This window comes from Myripristis murdjan, chromosome 20, assembly GCF_902150065.1.
Source record: "Myripristis murdjan chromosome 20, fMyrMur1.1, whole genome shotgun sequence".
NCBI classification, from domain to species: domain Eukaryota; kingdom Metazoa; phylum Chordata; class Actinopteri; order Holocentriformes; family Holocentridae; genus Myripristis; species Myripristis murdjan.
The window spans coordinates 27,276,510-27,297,766 of record NC_043999.1 but is presented as its reverse complement, the minus strand read 5'-3'; the positions used below and the strand labels follow the sequence as shown (position 1 = coordinate 27,297,766).

At 40.2% G+C, this 21,257-nt stretch overlaps 1 protein-coding gene across 3 annotated transcripts; it reads right to left on the bottom strand.

The window, feature by feature from the left end:
• Nucleotides 1-674: 674 nt before the first annotated feature.
• LOC115378641 (polypyrimidine tract-binding protein 2-like) lies at nucleotides 675-20,829 on the bottom strand. Of its 3 annotated transcripts, none has more exons than XM_030078968.1 (14): nucleotides 20,679-20,829; nucleotides 19,449-19,476; nucleotides 16,746-16,806; nucleotides 14,849-15,021; nucleotides 9,477-9,617; nucleotides 8,687-8,842; nucleotides 8,154-8,264; nucleotides 7,793-8,003; nucleotides 6,998-7,113; nucleotides 4,751-4,784; nucleotides 4,082-4,174; nucleotides 2,892-3,108; nucleotides 2,513-2,590; nucleotides 675-2,322 (listed from the first exon to the last, which is right to left on the bottom strand). In XM_030078968.1, exons 1-14 carry the CDS (start codon nucleotides 20,684-20,686, stop codon nucleotides 2,193-2,195), a joined length of 1,557 nt encoding a protein of 518 aa, XP_029934828.1. In that variant the 5' UTR covers nucleotides 20,687-20,829; the 3' UTR covers nucleotides 675-2,192. The 3 variants fall into 3 exon arrangements, with proteins under 3 accessions (XP_029934828.1, XP_029934829.1, XP_029934831.1); XM_030078969.1 differs by having other exon boundaries at nucleotides 7,805-8,003; XM_030078971.1 differs by having other exon boundaries at nucleotides 16,788-16,806.
• Nucleotides 20,830-21,257: the final 428 nt, after the last annotated feature.

Below are 21,257 nucleotides of genomic sequence, written 5' to 3'. Positions count from 1 at the left end.
CTGTGCTTTCACATAAAAAGCATAGAGTTCAAGAAGTAACGTTGGTGATGTAAGACAGTAATTTCCACTGGTGATTAACACAAGCTGTGTCCACACACCACAATCCTTTCAGGAGGGGAGAAATGCCAGCCTGATGCTCTGAGGTTTTCCATTACAAAACTGTTTTTACTGGCTACACCTTTCCTTTTATCTGTGCCTACAGTGCAGTACCCAATGTAACCACAAAATGTCTGTAGCTGTAGTGTTCCAAGATTCTCCAAAGCTTGTGATAACAAAAAATGCACAACGCTTTGAAAAATGACAACTGAGGCCATTTATGTAATTGATAGAGCTGAGAGAGCAAGCAGATAGATCAGACAGATTGTCAGGAGAGCATGAGGCCCTTAGAGACTGATTAGAAAATACACGACTACCAGAGTGAGAGAGCAAAGACATCAGAGAAATTCATTCAGTCACTTGGCAGGGTGGGAAACACATCAAGAAAATGTACTTCTTGTCCTGTGAATTAGTACCATCACAGGCCTCAATCTGGCTTATTAGAGCTGGTTTTGAAGTGGCTCCAAAATGGATTTTGGCTTCTTTCCCCACCCTGGGACTGAAATGGCTCTCAGAAGTGAGCTGGATAGAAAGAGGAGAAAAGGAAGAGGAGACTGAAGAGAGACAGAGGAGGTGAATGCAGAGCTACAGAAGAGTTTTATTTGGCATGCTACAGGTAATGCAGAATACACATAGGAGAGAGCGAGAGAGAGAGACCATGAAAGGGGACAATCAAAAAGCAGGAAACCAAGTCGCACCTCCCCTTGTTAGAAAAAAATCATCCTTTAATTGTGCCTCTTCCAAACTATACCGAATTCTTACATTTAAGATGTAAAAAGTGAGACTAAGATAGAAAATATACATTGCCTGTTATTTCTGAACATAGAACATATTTGCCTTGATAAATGTCTAAAGTTTTTGAAGGGAAGGATATTCTGTAACTCATCCCCAAGGACCAAACCAGAAAGGGTATTAACTAATTTATGACTGCAGTTTTTTTTTTTTTTTCTCTCCCTGAAATGCATCATTATTTCAGCGTTTCCATCAAATGTTTGTTTCTGTTAAAGTGAATCAAAGTAAAGTAACACTAAAGGCACATAAACTTTGGTCCAACCAGGTAGCCCTCTCTTGAGTAAACTGTCACATGACAATGAAATCACAGTGGACTCAACTCTAATTGCATCCAAAGCATGCAACACTTTCTGATTCCAGATTCTAGCAGAACTACACATGCTTATAAAACCTCTCATTGACAATTACACCTAACTGCTATAGAAAAAGCATGGAAGATTTAAAAAACACCTATAAAGAAATACTCAGCTACGAGCCACGCTATAACAGTTCAGCTCGAGAGGGATGAAAAGCTTAACTGGAGAAAACAAGCTTACAAATGAAATTAATTCTGAAGAAATAAAGTTTCCAATTGTATGCTTTTTTTTTCAAAATATTTTCTTCAACATTCTTGCCTCGCTGATAGCAGGAAAAAATGGATAGAAATATGTCTTGTTCCTATTCCTGAACTAAAACAAGTCTGTTGTAAAACCCTGGAGGGAAAAGGCTACAGCTAGTTGGTGGCAGAGCTTCAGAAACTGTTAATGTCTAGAAGATGATAAGACAGGTTGCATTCTCACTATCTCCCAAAACTATCCAATACCAATGTGCCTCAAAAGCATGGGAAGGTATTTAATGAACATGTTCAGCTGTAGAAACAGTTGATATTGTCAAGTAAGGCACATAAGTATCTTCTCAACTAAAAAAGAATTAAGTGGAGCCTGATATCCATCAACCTCACACTCATACAGGAGGACAGTAAATCAGGACAAAGAAAATGTCTTGCTTGTGACACAAGTGGTCAGAGTGTAGAGGTACAGCTGGAGGGGCAACTGAAGAGACGGTGCCGAATCTACAATATACACCATGTTTCTTCATAAGGAAAAAAAAAAACTACTTGGGCTGCAAGTCAAATGTTTCAGTCTCTCAAGGAATGACAGGATCAACAACAAAAACACCAACAAAAAAGCCAATCAAATCAACCTAACAATCACCCCATCAATATGGTCCCCCCAGTGTCCAGACACAGTCCAAATGGGTGCTGACCGGCGGCTCTGGAGGCAGTAAAGCCGTGGTATATTGTTGTGAGTTTATGGGTCAGATTTCTAAATGGTGGACTTGGAAAAGGAGACCCGCAGGTGTTGGTTTCCTCCCATGTTGTAATTGTGAAGGTCGATCAGAGCCTGGATGGCCTCCTCTACTGTCGACATCTGGAGGAGAGCCATTTTGTGGTCCCTGGCAATGGAAAACAGCAGTTAAGACTTCACCATGCACAGCCACAGAAAACTTCATTTGTTGAGAAAAAACACAAAAAACATACTAAGTGAACAGAAGTCCAAGGAAGGGTATTTTTTACACTGAACTGTTCAGCACTTAACAGGTAGATACAACTATTTGTTGAGTCCGCTTTATTATTATAACTTACTGGAAAAACTTAAATGCTTTCACAGTGCCACCAGCATTGGAGAACAACAGCCGCAGATCATCTTCAGTCACATCTTGTCTGTTGAAATGAAGACCACAGAGGACAGTTACACGGGGCTTCCAGGTGACAAAGCATCCGCTGACAGTCATATCTGAGCTCCTTGGCTCTTGGTGACAACAGCTGGGAACAGCTGACTTCATTTATTTTTCTTTGCAGTTATGGAATGAGCATTCTCCTTTTGTGGAATAAACATGGTTATTTTGGTGCTGTTTTGACTGGGAGCAGCTGACTTTGCATTACTGCAAAGTCATAGGACTTTCCTACCAGCATCTAAGAGTGCAATTTTGAGCTATCACAACCTGATTCCCCTGATACTCACGGGATGTTGGAGAGGTGAAGGGTAGCTGAGGGCGGGAAGATGTTCTGGAAGTTCTTGGATCCGGGCTTCTTGAAGCGATGCAGCGGAGAGTTGGTGAAGTCCTTGGTCAGACCCTGGTCATCCAAGCCATCGCGAGGTAGTGCCACGGTCTGGTGCTTAGACAGCGTCACCCGGATGATCTTCCCATACATCTTCTGGCCATTCAGGTGGCTCATAGCTGTGGTTGGAACAAAGGACAGCGAGCAATGTAAGCCAGTAATAATGATAATATTGCAACTCTTATAGTAACAGCTTACTATGCTAACTGAAGCAAATATGTCTACAGGTATGAGATGTTAAACTGAATGCTTTTGAAAAATGTTTCAAGATAAACTGTAACCAAATTTAAGACTCATTTCTGGAAAAATCACATAAGCATTACAGGTAAGTACTATATATTTGGTCTTGTGCTATGGTCAGTTTTACACTGTTGTCACTGACTGCATGAGTCTAACCGACTCCTTTAGTTTAGATAGCAGCTGCTGCTGCAATAATCTTAGCCGGATTTTTTTTTCTTTTTGTTTTTACACAGAACAGATACTAAAGTGAATAATCTGCTTTCTGTGTGCATGTCAATGTGGTGTTTGGGAGTAAATATAAAATAGGTTAGTATACTGTAGCATAATCTAAGTATAAAGAAAATTTTGATTTAGGTTTAAATTTAAGACTATTCAAAAGACTTTTAAAGGCCTAATTTTAATCAAATTGAAATGAAGACTTTTTAAGAGTTTTGTAGAAAGGCCTGCAGACACCCTGTAATATACCTAACATAATATACAAATTCTTTATGTAAAATAGTGCAAATTACATATAAAAAGATACCAAACCCAATAAACCTCCAGTAGATAATATAATATGTTATGTTTCCTGGAGGCTATTACATTATAAACAGAACTGCAAGATTTCTGATGAACTTGTAATATACGAAAGAATCTTTTTAATGGCCAAACACATCATGAAATGAATACACCTGATGATGGAATAACGTACATGAAACATAATTCATTACATTAAATACAAGAGGCTTACATGATACTACATTGTGGACTGTTTAATACATTATCAATTGTTTATCAAATATGAAACAACTTGTTCACTGCTGATATTTTAGGCACGGGTGATTAAGGTAGGTGATTATGGTATCTGCTCACCAAGCTGCGCCTGGTTGGCATCTGACATCTGAATGAGAGCACTGTCCTTCTTGTTGTAAAGGATTTTCACCCTCTGGACATCCCCATACACCCCTGCATTAGAGCCACAACCAGGCAGGAGGAGAGGAGGTGAGGGGAGAGAAAGCATACAGTCAGGAAAACACAGTTAGCACTGTAGAAAAGGATATTTCAGTTAAGAAACACAGAAGAGAAAGCAGAAGAGTACACACAAGAAATTAACAGGAGACTTGATAGACTTGAGAGTGAGAGGTGTGTAGAAAGAACAGGTAAAGAGAGAGGAGACACCCTCTAAACAGATAAGTTATCAAGCTGTGTCAGATGACTATAAATAAAAACTGCATGCAAAACAAATTCTTTAACCGTGCATTAACAGAAATTACTATGTACTGAATCTCAGGGCAAATTAATAAACATTAACCCAAACCAATAAACAGGGGGCCAAAATGTATTACAAATTACAAAACAAGCTACTGTGCGCAAACAAATATACATAAGCTGGCAATAATAAAAATGATAAATGTCTCAAAGATAAGAGTGGAAATAGAATAACAAAAAGAGAGGGCAGAGGAAAGAGAGAGAGAGCGAGAGAGAGAGAAAGAGAGACAAAGAAAGAGAGAGAGTGAGGAGAGAGAGCTAACGATAACATACCGAAGAGGGTAAACAGACTTTGGGGCGTAACCATCTTTAGAGGGAGAGAAGAGCAACAAGCAGCGTGAGACAGGTAGAGAGGTAGAAGAGTCGGAGCGGAGCGGAGGTAGAGATGGACAGATCGATCCAGAACGGAGGTAGGTAGGAGGAATGGTGGTTTTGTTTTCCCCCCGAAGAATGATGGAGGTGGTGGGTCATGGAGGAGGAGCAGGAGGAGGAAGATGAGCCATGGAGGGTTTGGGGATGGTTAATGTGGGAGGAGGAGGAGGTGGGAAGGGTTCATCGGATGATTTTGGGGTGTTAAAAATCCCCAACAACACATGGAGAATGGAGGATGCAGGGGAAGGAGGGATGGATGGAGAGGAGGGGAGGTGGATGAATAGGGAAGGAGGCAAATGCAAATTGGGAAAGAAAAAAATAAAAAGTGAGGGGGGGGGACAAAAAATAAAATATAGGTCAGTACACTGGAATAATGCAGGTAGTTTGGTCAGAGATAATGGCTTGGATCAATGTTTTCTTTAGTCAAAAATCAGCAAACAACTTGCGCCAAAATGTGTTTCACCCTGGACAAGCATGGGGTAAAGGTACATTCATGTCAAAAATCATAATAAAAATCAGCAATATAAAGTCACAACCATGGGCTAAAAACAACATGCAGCAGGTAAGAAGTCTGAAGATCTACAATCTTTCAGCAGGGGAAAATGGTAGTACTAAGATAGTGTGAAATGCTGAGGGGGGGAAAAAAGTTAAAAGACCATGCAATTAAAATTTAGTTTGCAGTACAATTTGGCATGCAAGAGTTGTTGTGAAGGCCACTTGAGTAAAGCATGGCGTTCACACAAGTCCAAGAGCCTAAGAGAAAACTTAAGCACAGTATCTGAACATGAGGGGTTCTCCTTCAATGGTTTAGATACTGTCAAGGCTCCAGTATGACTCATTCATTCAGAGCCAGAGAGAAAGGGGAGAACAGACAGATGAAAGAGAGAGAGAGACAGAGGTTAGATGACAGAAATTAGAAACTATTTACGTCACAGTTTAAAAAGGCAGAGAAAGAGAGAGAGACAGATAGAGAGAGCAAGAGAGAGAGAGAGAGCAAGAGAGAGAGTGTGAAGCGAGCGTTTCAGAGATGAAGACAAGCGGCAGGTTTTTGTTCCCGAAACCAAGACACAGGTAAGAGATCAGAGAGTGATTTCATATGAGCTTTTCATATGAGCCGAGGAGAGGAGAGAGCTTAGAGAGAAAAACAGAAAAGAGACAGAGTTAGCCGAATTAGATACAGTTTGACATAAGAGAAAAGGGAGGGAGGGGCAGAAAAACTGGGGAAGGAAAGAGGGCAGTTTCTGGTGGATGACAGAGACAGCAAATCACCCCCCCATTCTTGTAGGGATATAATGAGTCTTGCCAAAATAAATAAATAAAAACATAAATAAATAAAAAACAGCAAGGTTCTGTACATATAAGGGACAATAGAAAATGCACCAAAGAAAAGGGTTAGACAAAAAATAAATAAACAAATTTAAAAATAAACATTATTATTATAACCGAGTTAAATATCAAGAGGCCCAGTCAATTTCTTGTACATTAACATCAATTGTAATTTTCCTGTGTCCTAGGATAGTTCTGTGTCTTACACATTAGTGACTACTAGACTGCCAGACACAACAGTTTGTATACGGCCCCTGTCTGAGATGGCATACTGACTTACAGCTTCACTGAAAGTCTAAGAATAAATAACTCAAAAACCTGACAGTGAAAAAACCCCCAAGGGAATTTGCTGGGGATATGGACTCATTTTCTCCCTTAGGATACTAATACATCAACTATAAATAAAAATTCTGCTGACTGAAAATACTCAAACAAACTTAGGGGTCTCTCATTCATGGTCAGTGGCAAAGCTGTACGTCTTTAATGGCATCTCAGACAAGAGTCTTGTTCTGTTGTTTGTAATTTCTAATTTTCCAAGAGTTTTTCAAACTGACAAAAAAACGAACTGTCCAAGACCACAGAAATTTTCCATGTGAATTCTCTCTAAAATAGTGCAATTGAGCTTGTCTATTAAAAAGCAAATCAACTGCCTCAGTGGACCCTCTCAATATAGGCTCTACAACAGACAAGACAATGAAGATGGCAATGGCAGCACAAGGAGGAGGACAACTGGCAATGACCAGTAAGGGAAGAGAGTTAAGTCTTTGAGAGTGTGTCTGTCTGGTGTGTGTATGTGTGTGTGCATGTGCGTAGGTTACTGACCTCCTCATTTAGGTTGCTGACCAGCAGGACCCCGCTGGAGCCTGACTGTCCGGCCAGGGCCACCCTCCCTGCAGCAGCAGCTGCCGCTGCTGCTGCACTCAGAGGGTTCAGGGCTCCTGGGAAGGAGTAGACAGGAAAATCATGGCATGGGGAGCAGCACTTTCAGAGAGCAACCACATTACAAATTCAAGGCATTAATAGATGAAGATGCTGTAGCACTTACACAATGAAACCTAATTCACCAAAGTGGTGTGTGATTTCAGAATTTACAAGCTAGTTTCACCTCTGAGCTGTCAGCATATTTAAAAAACAAAAAATGTTCAGCTAACTGCCTGACTGAATGGAAATGATTACGGTTTGAACATGTCAGTTTTGACAACCAGCTACTGACGTTTTTGATCTGAAGCTGCCAGTGGCTGCTACTCATTATTTAAATTTGACCATTTTCATGCCTAAAAAATGACAAGTGTTACAATGTTTCCACCATAATTGTAGTTTTAAATAACCTTAGATCATGCAAAATTGTCAACCAGGTTTTCTACTGTTTTTGTAATCCTTTAGTGATTTGCACAAGATGATGCAAAGTACACTGCAATGGCTCTGCCCTGCGTTGTGTTTGAAACTAATTTTTCCCTAAACAAAATGATGGTGGCAAATCTGCCCAGAAAAAGATCAACTACACTGAACTTTGTCCATCGAAATGAATAAAAATCTGATGGAGACATCATCAGCATCCCAACTCTCGAGACAGAGACAGAGAAAGACAAATGTAGGAAAAATAAAAGAGGGATCTACCTGGGATCTTACCGAGCAGGGAGTTGGAGTCTTTGCTAAAGGCTGCGGCCACTGAGGGGTCGAGGGTGGGCTGGCCATCACCTGCAGGCAACTCTGGCCGGGTGTAGTCACGACTCTTATCATTGTTGTACTTGACGTTTAGGTTGACTAGCTTGGAGAAGTCAATGCGCAGGGTGCAGCATGAGTTATAGATGTTCTGGCCATCCAGCGCCTGGCAGAAGAAAATCTCATCATACACCACATTCAGCTATTACACCTGTTATTCCAGTATCCAGATACACACGTTGAGACCATGAGCTATGATTAACTGGAGAGATGTAAACCAAGACTGTGTTGGGGACTTTAGTCATGACGTTCTCACCAGTTTAGCCTGCTGGGCATTGACAGGATCACTGAACTGCAGCAGGGCCTGGAACTGATTGTTCTTGGTGAAGGTGATGATCTTCATGACCGTGCCAAACTTAGAGAAAATCTGAGAACAATAACCAACAAAGGAAACAACAAACTTAAACATCCTGTTTCTTTCTGAGCCAAATCTGGTTGTGGCTGCCACTGGTTCATCTTTTAGGAAAGATTTTCTATGTGAGCCCAATGTTAAGATTATTCCATCTTACTTAATCAAGTAGTGCTATTGGCAAACATTCAGCAACATACAAGTACAAACATTTTCTATGAAAAGCAACCTTTGAGGCCAACTTAAGATATAAATCAGTCTATAAATCAGACAGCATCCAGTCACCTTTAAGTAGAAGAGGCAACATGCAAATACAAAATGTATCCATAATAAATAATACAGACATGACAACTGAGTTGCATGTTTTTCCCTTTTATCAACCGCATGTAAACAGATATTCCATTTTTCTCCTCAGCCTCCTCCTAGCAGCATCCTGGTACCTGTTGCAGAACGTCGAGTGTTACGGGGTAGAACATGTTATCAATGATGATCCGCAGCACTGGGCTGGAGGCTGCAGCTAGGGCCTCTTGAACGTCTGAGCTGGGTGAACCGCCTGACTGCACTGCCGACACAGCTTGGAGCACTGCTTGGGTCCGCTAGAACCAGAGACATGTTGTCAATCACTGTCACGCTATTAACATTGGACCATGCCAGCAACTATGGGAGTATGAACATGCTGACTAATATCAAAGCCACAATGTTGCAGGCATGTCAGACACACTAAACACATTTGTCAAACTGCAGTAACTCTAGAGTTGCACTATGCCAAATATCAAATCATTCCAATTTTATTTATCACATATCTATTCATGAAATGTATAGCGAGCGAAAAATCCTTGCGCTATCTTGAAAGCTATCTACAAAGGCTACTTTAAATCAGTGATTTTGTTACCAGTCATATGCATAGGTAAATTGTTGGTTTAAGGTCCCAGAGGAGCTTGCACAAGATGATAACAGACAATATCTTTATTCAAAGAGAATATCAAAAAGTAACTGTTTTATGAATCAGCTTATCTAACATATATGTAAACTATTTTAACTAAAAGCTGTGGTTCACAATCATGTACTACTGAGACCACAGAGGCACAAGAGTAGATTAGTTTCCTACTCCAGCTATTAAGTGTGTGTTAAAGACATAAGCTGCAGTGTTCAGTTGGAAGTTTGATGATGCATAGCTAAGAACCACTGACCTATAGGAAACTATGTGGTCTGTTATCCGTTTCCCCTTACCTGGTTGCCAGCATCAGTCTTAAGCTCTTTGTGGGTGGAGTACTGGATGAAGACAGGGACATTGCGAACGTGAGGAGTGACAGTGGTATAGTAATTGACCATTGTGATGGCTGCCTCTTCCGTTCCCATTTCCAAGAATGCCTGACAGGAGACACAGAAAATGATCTGATTTATTTTCCACAAGTGTTACTATTCCTGAGGCATATTATCTTTAATGATATATGAACTAACATGTTGGTCCGACAGTGGCCTTTTATTAGGTGCTCGGGTGGAGCACCTCTGTAACAGCTATGCTGTGTTCATTAATTTGTGTGCAACAATTTTTGCAATGCCCACTGCTTATGGGAATTATGGTAAACTGCTCCGACCACACAGAGCCCAAACAGCCCTGCATAAAAGAATGTGTGCACTCCTACCAGGTTTTCTAATAGACGTTTTTTTGCCAACCAAAATAACTAGAACAATTTCAGGATTTTGGACAAGCAGAACATTTACTAGAAATATTTTCAAGAGGCTAGAATAAATTTAAAAGATAAATAATACAAATCAAATGCAATCAGCCAACAAAGTTATTTTATTAACAGTTGAGTCAACAGAAAGGAAACTATTTCTTGAAGGCATTTTAGCTGCAGAGTGCTGATAGAAGAGTCTTGCTACCTTCTGGCACTATTTGTAAGCACTTCCTTCCAAGTCTGACAGTTGTAAACAACAGCCTCTCAAACAAGAGGAGCTTTTCTGCTCCTTTTCAGAAACCAAGCAGTAATATTTTTTGTAAAAAAAATAGCGATTACAGCGTTTGTCGATTCGATGCGATTATTGGTGCCACGATTCTTCGATTATTGCGATTTTTACAGCTATTTTCTATGCAAGACTGATTTTGTGTTAATCTGTGGCTAGCTTTGTAAATAAATAGCCCATAAATTAACTCATGTCATTCTCAGAATAAAGATTTTTTGAACATTTGACTAAGACTTATTTTTCAAAGACACAAAATATTTTGACTATGTAATCTGGGAGTAGCTCCCAACATTTAACCCAACATTGCCATGGAGCACAGCCCCATCTAGGGGCCAGTGAAAGAATTGCATAAGCCAGTTCCATCATAACAGAGTAATTAAAAATTTGGTACACAGGCACTACAGTACACCACTGACTTTTATGTATGTATGTATGTATGTATGTATTATAGTTTATAATTTATCGTGTTGCGAAAGTACTTGACGGTGGCGTTAGTTTCGTGGGTGGAGATAAAAGGCTGGTGGATCAGGAGGGGGCTTGTCTGTAAAGTCTGGTTTGACGTGCAGCTTCATGGGACGCAGGGCGAACGAGGGCAACCGCAAATTAAAGCCCGACTCCTTCAGCATTCGCCACGACGAAAATGGCCTAAAATATGTCACCATGTCTTTCAACGAATGCACAAAAAAACCACAAAGATGCTGCCGAAAAAAACATAGAAAGCCTGCAGGGATTCATATATGAGCAGCCGGGTAACCCACTGTGTCCGGTGGCCTCCCTGGAGAAATAGCCTACCTCTCCCTGCTGCCTCCTGATCCACCTGCCTTTTATCTCCACCCAAAGCGGACACAGTGTGACAGCGCCAATGTATGGTAAATTATGAGTATACTTTTATTATTATTGTTACAACCGATGTTAGGCATAGCCTACGTCTGCGCAAAAACACACCTGTCGCGAAACGCACGCCACCGTCCCTGCAAAGAGGAGTCCATACATATTGAACACTATTTTAACAATTGCACTATTAATGGAAATATCCAATTCAACATTAACGAGCCCAAATAGCCTGATGTGACATGATGATGGCGCCCGTCTGCGTTCTGTGTATTCTGTCCACTCTATCTTGCTTGGTGGAAGAATGAATAGCTGTCAATTTTACTGTTGCAGTTTTACCAATAAATTATTGATTTTTTTCTTGTGTGTTTATTTTGTGGGCTATATGTAGGGTAACCGTTTTATAAAAGCAAGTCCCTTGAAGCCGTGAGTTACAGTTATTTTACAATGGCTTTCTGTTTGCTATGGTCCCACCTACTAAACTGTCCGGGTGGCACGCGCATTACCTACTTTTTGTTCCGGGTACCCGCTGTGATTTATCATTAGTATTTCATGGTATGCGCTCTACATGGTGAGCCACCGGGGCACCTAAAAGTATGTTAATGTTCAAGAAGGGTTCAAAAAATGCATGTGTGGGCATACTTTGGGATTGGAATTCACAAAGTCAAAAGCAAAACAGCATACAAGAATAGATGCATTTTGGAAAGAGTGCTATGTGAAAATTAAACATCTTGGCGAGACATCTAATCTCAGAAATAACCTCTAAAGAAGGGGAATAACAGCCCGTCTCAACATCTGTCAGTTTTTTTTTTTGACAGCTACATTTCTACATAGACCTTACATTCTGTGGTCCTGGTGTGTTCATTCAGTATTTTGACACCTGACAGAAGAACCAGAGTACAGTCTGTGTCAACATGCTTCAAAGGTTTCATTAATGTATTCTACTAGAAATGCTTTATTTTACTGACACAGAGCACTTTACAGGTGCTACCTAAATGTATAGTGTAGTGTAGTGTAGAGAGGGGTGTTTTATTTTGATTTAGGGACTGACTGTAATGTTTTTTTTTTTCCAGGACTGATACATTCATTAGAGATCAAGACGACCGTTGACCTACATTTGGGGCCACATAAATTTGCAGTAAATACAAAAATTTCTGTCAAAATTGAACACAACCCTTGCTTTTAATTAAAAAATGTTACTTGAATGAATTAATCAATCACTGACAGTTACAGCAATTTCCAGTGAAGAGTAATGCAGAACAGGAAAACAAATTAAATTTGCACTATAGGGGAGTAGGGTAGTTGCACACTGACATATAGGGTGACAGGTGAAGCTCTCACACTAGTGTGGAAATCAAATTGATATAAAAACATTAATAATCATTATCACATTTTCTGAGAGAAGTCTGAAATTTGGCAGAAATTTTCCAGTCATACAAGGATTTGTTCTGTACTTTTTACATGGAGATCAATCATTCTGTTGGTTTAAATATACTCCATTTTACACTGGCAACAACATACTGCATAGGAGCAAAATTCAAAATTCTTTAGAAAACTATTTTTGACATGCAAGTATGAAATCTGATATACTGAGTAAATTCACATTCTACAATGATGTCATCTTTAAGCAGATTTAATTTTTATTAAGTGAGAAATTACAGTAGAAGTAGACAGCTGCATTTACAGTCAAATATTTTAATGAACTGTGCAATTTTGATAATGAAAATCCCTGTATTATGTCTGAAGGGGACTGTCTGAAAATTCTCAGATAATTTGACAGAAAAACTGTATGACTATTTAGTTTTAAGGCAGAATAAGGATTTTCCTAAAAAAACAATGTATAGTCCCATACAAAAATAATCCTCTCCATCATCACTTATGAGCCACTAGAAGTGTGTGTTGGTGTGTGTGTCTGCAGAGACCCTGCCCTCTTGCTTGGATTTACTTGTTTTGCTGAGTTCAGGACTCTTATGGGCATCAGCCTTTGGGCAGTGGGTGTGTAGCTCCCAGCCAATAACAGAATCTGGGGTTGGCTTTCACCTGCTGGTGAGCACTGAGGGAGAAGATGAGGGTAAAGAGCAAAATGCTGTTGGCATGTTTTTGACTGGGCATGATTTTTCCCGTAGGACAGCAATGTTACATTTTGGGCAGATGTTTCATTTTGTCACTATCCTAGGAAGAAGAAGACTCGCTGCCACCAATTACTTTAGCCAGAGAGGATGGGCCTACTTTGAATGCTGTGTTTACAAACCTTTAATCTTAGTTTTACGACTTTTCTTAAAAAATGTAGTGGTAGACTTGATAATTTACTCTAGCTTGCAGTATAGGAGTGTTTCTACTGACTCAGGGTTACATTTTAGCGCTACTTAAAAAGCCATAGGACATACCGCTGATTTTTAATGAATTTTTATTGGAATTTTACACGCCTGATATAGCATCACCTTGAGCAATTTTGGGTCCATTCTCAGGCATCCATCGTTTTGGACAGGACTGGACAACTGCGCAAATCTTGCTTTATTTTTATGCATGGGAAAATTCTCAGCTCATTCGGATTTTGCACATTCTTGTCTTGTTATTTGCATCATTCACACTGCCTGGTGCAAACTCCACTGTCTTTGTATGTAATCGCACCATGCGAAAAATTCACGTGGTGTTTGGGGTTTGGCATTTGCCCAAGCCCCACTAGTATTATTATTATTATTATTATTATTATCATTATTCTATAGCTTCCACAGTTTAATACAATCAAGGAAAACCCCGGATTCTAATCAAACATTTTGATAGGATTTAAATCATAAATATGTCTTATTTTCAACAATTATTCTAGATTTGAGTAGTGATAGTCATATTATGCTCTAAATGCCATTACAAATGCAATGTCAAATGTCAGATGGAATGATGGAATGAGTCCATTGGCGATCTGTACATGCTTCTCGATACTGGATCAATTTTTTTCCAGGGAACAATAGGGCCCTGAATGCACCATATGGAGTGACACTACCTCAGTCAGTTACTTAGGCCATTCACTTTGCTGTCAAAACCCCAACAATGGCTAGGCAGCAGGTGCATGTGGCTCCTGCAGAGGCTGCTGCTGGGGCTTACTGCACATCTCCAAACTTGTACCTGCATTTCGGGCGATGCAGGTTTTTATTATTTAGCAACCTTATAAAATGTGTTTAAATGTAATATGTCTGACAGATAACAAAAACTAGGCTATACACACAGTGGGAATGCTGTGAGAGCTATGAGTCTTTAAGGAAGCAGCTACTGCAGACCAACAGTGCGAACTGAAATGAGCCATTGAACCCACTCTGGCGGCAAGAGTGACACTATCAGACCAACAGAGCTGAGGTCTTCTGGACCTTAAGACAAGGCAGCTACCAATCGATCAAAACCGGCTGACTCATTGACACTGGCACTGTGAAGGAAACAAAGCAAGTACTCGAGGGTGGGGGGGGGGGGACAAATGCCAAGAATTTCCTACGGTCCTCCGCAGCAAACACACAATAGCCTTTTGGCCAGCTTTTGTACTCCATCCATTGACTTCAGTGCATGCTTGAGGTGGAAAAGATGCCACTCAAGATATCAACACTGACTGCCTCCAGAATACTCGTGTGGAACAGTAAGGGGCTTAGCTGACACACTAGCAGTGGGCTCTTGATAAGTCATGGCGGCAACTGCAAAAAATATGGCACAGCCCAGGTTTTCAATATGAACCCTACTATGGAGTCAAACAGACATAAACCATGGCTTTGTGAAGCTTTACAAAAACATACTCGTGTGTGTCCAGGTCTTACACTCACCTGGTTCTTTCCCTTCAGGGTGAGGATGTTGGTGACCTTGCCAAAGGGAAGGCCAAGCGCAATGACTTCGGTCTCTGAGGCCTCGTTGGGAAGCTTCCGGATATGGAGGACACGGGATGGTGGGGCCTCCTCCACCCTCAGCTTTTTACTATCGCTGCCATTAGAAGTCCCATCTAAAATATCAGTGCCAACTCTGATTAGCTACACTAAAAAATACAACGACAGTAATATTTTGTGAGACTGTATTTACATGTGTGATGTGGAGCACTGTTTAAAGAATACACCAAGATTTTTGGGCGACTGTCCCCTTGATCATTTGTTTACTCATGAGAGCACAGGCACCAAATACATCCATGTGTCCTGGCAGATTGTCGCCTATAGTGCTCTGTTTAACACTTAAGCATACACAATCTCAAATGGGCTCCATGCAAACATTTCAGTGTATAAAATTAAAGTTGGCTGAATTCAACATTAAAGCATTTTAATAATACATGTCTTAGATATTAAAAAGATTGTTGTTGTTTTAGAAGAAGTTAGATTGTGGAACTGTAACTACAGAACACATCCTTCCGTTTACTGTAGTGATCTGCACACCACCAAAGGTATAGGAGCACAATCTAACTTCACTGCATTCAATCCAACAGAGCCTTCTGTTGTGAAACAGAAAGTCAAGCTTTTGAAAGCTCCCATTTGCTCCAAACTCTGTTTGTAATTTTGATGCTGCTCAATATTGAGAGTTAACATGAGTGTTATACAAAAGACTGGTATACTGCCAATTTTAATTTGGCAGCAACTGAACTACTTCTACAATTACCACAAAATTTTGACTGCAATTGTCCAATTAATACTTTGCTCATAGTGCTCATGCACTTGTTTACTTTGTCTTCTGCTGTGTTTGAACCATGTCAGAAGAAGCAAAAGAAAGAGATTTTGTTGTTGAATCACTAAGACTGGTCAATTTGCTATTGTATTTATGGTTTGCATGGTCATAATTCATTTTGTGATGCTGGATGGGAGACATCACAGCCAGCCACATATCCTAATTGTGATTACCACTAGAAGACAGAAGTGAATGGTTTTCAGAGTCAGCAGTTTGTATTTCCAGAACATCCAGTGAACACAGCATCAACTGCTTAATTGTCAATGAGCTGAAGCTAATATATTTAATAGAGGGATATGTTTAAGTTTCAGGCAAAGGACCTAGGATGGCGCCACTGCAGTGTTGTGTTGAAAGGACGAGTTAATTCACTTTGTTGGATTCAGCTGTTGGAGATTTGCCATTGGCACTGTGTGTGTCTGTGTGGACAGAGGCACTCACAACAACCAGGAAGCATAAAAGTTCTACATTCAAGTGATGAATTTTGAGCAGAATCAATCGTCATTATGGCAAAAATCAAGAAGGCCCAAACCGCCAACAACCCCCCTTCTCTTTCAACAGCATAGTTGACGAAAGGGACCCTCTCCCAGAAATTTGGTGTATACCTTGAACACGATCCTCTTTGGTTGGCAGAGCATCCAATGACCCTAGCTTCATTTGGGTTATCTTGTGAGTGCATGATCAGCTCTTTCAGTTGTCCTATTTTCCACTATTTCCTTTGAGATGGTTTTACTCTTATCTACCAAACAGTGAAGGGCATAAGAATGTGCAGCAGCATCCACACCATCTCTCCCAGTCACGTGCCATGGTGTGTGGGTGCCCACCTACTGGGGAGCATGAGGTTACTGAAACTAAATGCCTCCCATAAGGAAATGGTCTTGCTTTCACAGCTTGCTTCACTTTTCATACACTTATTAATCCTTTGATTTCTTTTACTGCCGCTGGACAATGCTGATCAAATGGCTTCATGCAAGTTCTGTCTGTCCCCTCCCTATTCAGGGGCGGTCGGAACGAACTCACCACTGATACTGCTCATGCCAGAGTTGGGACTGTTGTACATACTCAGCTCATCTGATCCTCTCTACAGAAAAAAAAGGAGTGAGAGAGGGAGAGAGTCAGTCAGGCACAGCTGTTAAATAATAGGAAAAACAATTTCCATTTTCCAGACAAACCCCTCAAAGACAACAATAAAACATAACCCTCAGAAGACAGTTTAAAAAAATAAAAGGATGGTAGGATAGAGAGGCAAGAGAAAGAGGACATAAAACCGCAACAGGAGAGTGGTCTGGCTCTTCCTTCACTTGTGTGGGTTTAATCTTCCTGAATTTAAGATGTCAAGATGTGTCATTTCATCCAGAGCTGCTCTGGGTCCCAGAGGGCTCAGTGGAGCTGACGGGCTCCCTGTGCTCTTAAACCTGACTGATGGGATGACGAGCAACCTGGCTGGAGACCCATTACACACACAACTTTCTAATAGCTTCATACACCCCCTCTCCCCCTTCAACCTGACTGAATTTGAACCAATTGTTGTTCTGTCACTGGCATTCTTTATGGTTACGATAAACTAGATGTTGCAGGCCCTGGTATGGCAACACGGTACAAATAAATTGAAGGGTAATAAAGTTGTCTTTGACTTAGACCAAAATGTGCGCACAGGCTGCTTGAGCTGGAAGAATCTAAGAAATGATTGCTCTCCCAACAGCTGGCAATTTTCTGTTTTGTCTTAGACATGAAATATTGATGAAATAAACAGGGTGGCCAAGAGCAGTGTTATCAGAGGAATCTGTGTTTTACGGCTGTTCCGATTCCCTTCAAGGGAGGACTTTAACTTTGTTTTGTGCAGAAGAAAATGCAGCCAGTGCTCAACAAATCAGGTTAGCTACCCAGAACCACGCATTCACACAAAGAAATAGGTTGGTTTAGTTACACAAGCCAAGCCCATTTCATTACAGCCACTGTTGTGTTGTGAGAGCTACCAAAGGTTTTAATTTTTTATACGTTAATATCAAGTACCAACCCTAATACCAAAGGAAACTTAAAATGAAAAGCAGACCAATTTTTACAAATTTTGATGTATCCATTTAATGATGTTTCTGGTATAACCACTGGCTTAAAATTATTTAAAAAATACTAATAATGATCTCTAAAAATATCCAACGCCATTACAACCATCAGTGAATGAAAATTAGATGAGATGCAGGACAAAGGATCTAGATTAAGAACCACTTGGGGAAGTGGTTTAGCTTGCACTTATATTGGAATGGCCTGTAGTCTGGACATCAGACATCTCAAAACTCATTCACTGGAAAAACATCAAGAAACCAGGCCCATGACATATCAGATCCCTGGCAAAAAATATGGAAGACGGTGGCTGTTAGATGCGTGGCAGTGCTAAAAGCAGATGCTGGGACTGCATGCTAGCAAGACCTTAAGGCCAACCACCTGAGCACAACAGCAATTCATTTGTACACAGATTTGGGTGCACACAGATGAGTCAGCTGACAGTCAAGGCAAGGCTGCAGCAACTCACGTATGTGGGCATTCACAAATGTTTGCATTCAGAAACTATGAATCTAGCCAGAATCTTTGAAGTTATGCACAATACAGTCCCGCCTGCACTGGCTACGTTTGTGCACTCATACCCTCCTCTCTATCAAAACAGTTGATGCAAAAGTTCAACAGTCACATTAAGAAGACATCTGCCCTGCTGCCACCTGTCAGGCCCTGCAAAGACTATTCAGTACTTCTGATAAAGTTGAAAGGAAGACACTTTCACAAGTACTGAAAGCCATAAAGAAAGCTCATAAATATCTATTTCTAGTTGTTTTGACATATTGTGTGGGATTATGAAATCCTAAGAACAATCTGATCACAGTCACTTTATTGTCAAGCATACCAGCCTGGTGAGAACTGATGGCTGAATTCTCATTTCAGATGTCACGTGAAAAGACTAGTGTGACTGTAACCAATGAATGGGCTGACACTGAGCCATGTTTCTTCACGCACTGGAACTGTAGGTTAAGATGTTAGAAGGCAGAATGAGAAACTAAAACAGATCTAAGATTCAAAGTCTCAACCCACTTGACAAAAACAACACCACTTTCCTTGAATCCAGCCAGACATATACTTATTTGACCATAGTCACTGTCAGTTTCACTGTGGTCCTCACTGAAATTTCAAGGCATGACAGCAGACACAGTACAGGCCAATTTCTGCTTTGCATTTCTTAGATGGTTTCAGAAATTAGATCAGTTCAACCTAGTCTGTATCCAAGAGATGCATAGCTCACAACTGGTAAGTAACTATGACTGAGATGGAAAGGTGAATTTTTGAGCCACCACAGAGTAGCCATTTGCAAAACATCAATAATATGAGGAGCTTCGTAAGTCGTTTTAATATAAAGTCTTTGAACACTACTAACAGTGTATCCAAATCAACTCCATATAGTGCCACTTTCAAGCAATAGTTTTGACATTTTAAACCACTGGTGCAAGTTAATTTGTACTCACAGTTACCAAACCACTGAGTGCTGATACTGGGGTTTGCAGTCTTACTCTTATCAATGCATCACAAAGCAGAAAATTAACATCTAGATGGCTGAATACATCTAGTATTGACAATTTGGGAAATGTGCACCATAGAATTTGTAAGCAACAGACAACTTTAACTGCACTTCAAAATTTAAACATGGAGGGTCAAGGTTTGAGTGAATTTGAAGCTCACCTTCACACCCACTGCAACGTCACTGATGCTGAAAGACAAAAAAAAAAAAAAAAGAAAAAAGAAAAAAGACAACATTTGAAAACAGATCATTCTGTAAAGCACATCCATTTTGGTTACTATACAACCTAAATAATAATTTATTTAATAATCATTCTGTTAAGTGGAAGAATGTGGAATCTACTTCCTACACCATACAAAAACTACAGAGCTTGATAAACATTAATACTACTTGAGATGTTGGTTTCTTCAGTTTCCTGCTCAATATTTTGATATTTGTTAATATTTCATTCATTTTTAATTAATTCCTAAGCATCTCTTTCATATTTAGGTGCAATTAATACAGTGCAGTGTTCATTTTTTCTTTGACATAGCATTTTCTTAAGATTATACACTCATAAAATCTATGCTCCTATGTTCCTTTCAACTCTCTCCTGATACTTCTGTTGCTTCTTATCTAGCTAGCTGTGTATATTTACATAGCCCCCAGACATGACTTGAGTAGGACCCTTCTCTTCACTCTATTTTACTTGCTTCTGCAAGGACCCAATTTCTCAAGGGATCACTCCTGTTTGATTTTATTCTATTAACCTTAGTTCATGTTTCCATTCGATTCCTGTTATTGGTCATTTTACAGCCTCACAATGACACACCCTTTCATACTTGCAACATTACGGAAATGGATACATAACATGCACCATAGCCACCTCGGTGGTGTACTTTAAATTCGTAGAGCTACTATTTACCAAAAACTAATAGTACTAAGAGTAACGCATAGCGTTCACTATCTAGCTAGCTAAAGCTAATCCTGCCCAATATATCCAGCAAATAGACTCGACCCGCTTCGTTAGCCGTAGCTACCGTTGGCTAACGTTGAAACACAAAGGATCAACGTCTTGTACGCTAGCCTAGCAGTCTGCTAATGCTGGTTAGCTTGTTCATTAACAAACAGCAATGTTACCGGACAACTTCAAAACCCCATAACCTCTGTTTAATTGAGTTTTGATTCATAAAGCCATTCCGTTCGGATGTTTCTTTCTAAAACAATAACGCAGCTAGCTAACGAAGAGAGCAGCCCTGGAAGAGAGCGCGTGGCTATGGAAACCCCACGCTGCTCAAAGCTAACAACACAAGTTGAGCTTTTTCAGACCCGTTCAGACCTACAACGCCATCCTTCTGATTAACTAAACATGTTTAGAAGGGGATGCAGTAAACATCATCTGAAAACGTTACCCGTCCATTTCTGTAGAAATTTACTCAGAGACTCCGCTTTCGGTCCAGTTCCTCGTACCGACAACGTACACACACGCACGCACACACACACGACTGCAAAATGGAGGCAAATGGCCGTTCGGAGACGACACAATGACGGACAGAGCCGAAATATGGCGGAAAGACACGACGTGCACCATCTTTGACACACTGGCACCTGTATACAGACCACTGTGACTGACTATGGAGAACATGGGTACTGTCACTGTGTGTGTGTGTGTGTGTGTGTGTGTGTGTGTGTGTGTGTGTGTGTGTGTGTGTCTGCGCATTTAATATTAATAAGGGAGGGGGGGGGGCAAAATATTAGAAACAGCTCTCAATAAAATCTATCTATCTATCTATCTGTCTATCTATAGATAGATAATTGTTTTGCTATTCTGGGTAAATAATTGCAGCACTGTGTCTATCTTCTTTTTTCACTTTAACGTTTTAAACCAAGTTAATTTATGTCAAACACATGCAGAAAAATTGCGGAAACTCAGTAAAAGTAGATAAAAAATTATGCAATAAAATAATGGTAAAAAAAAAAAAATGTAAAAG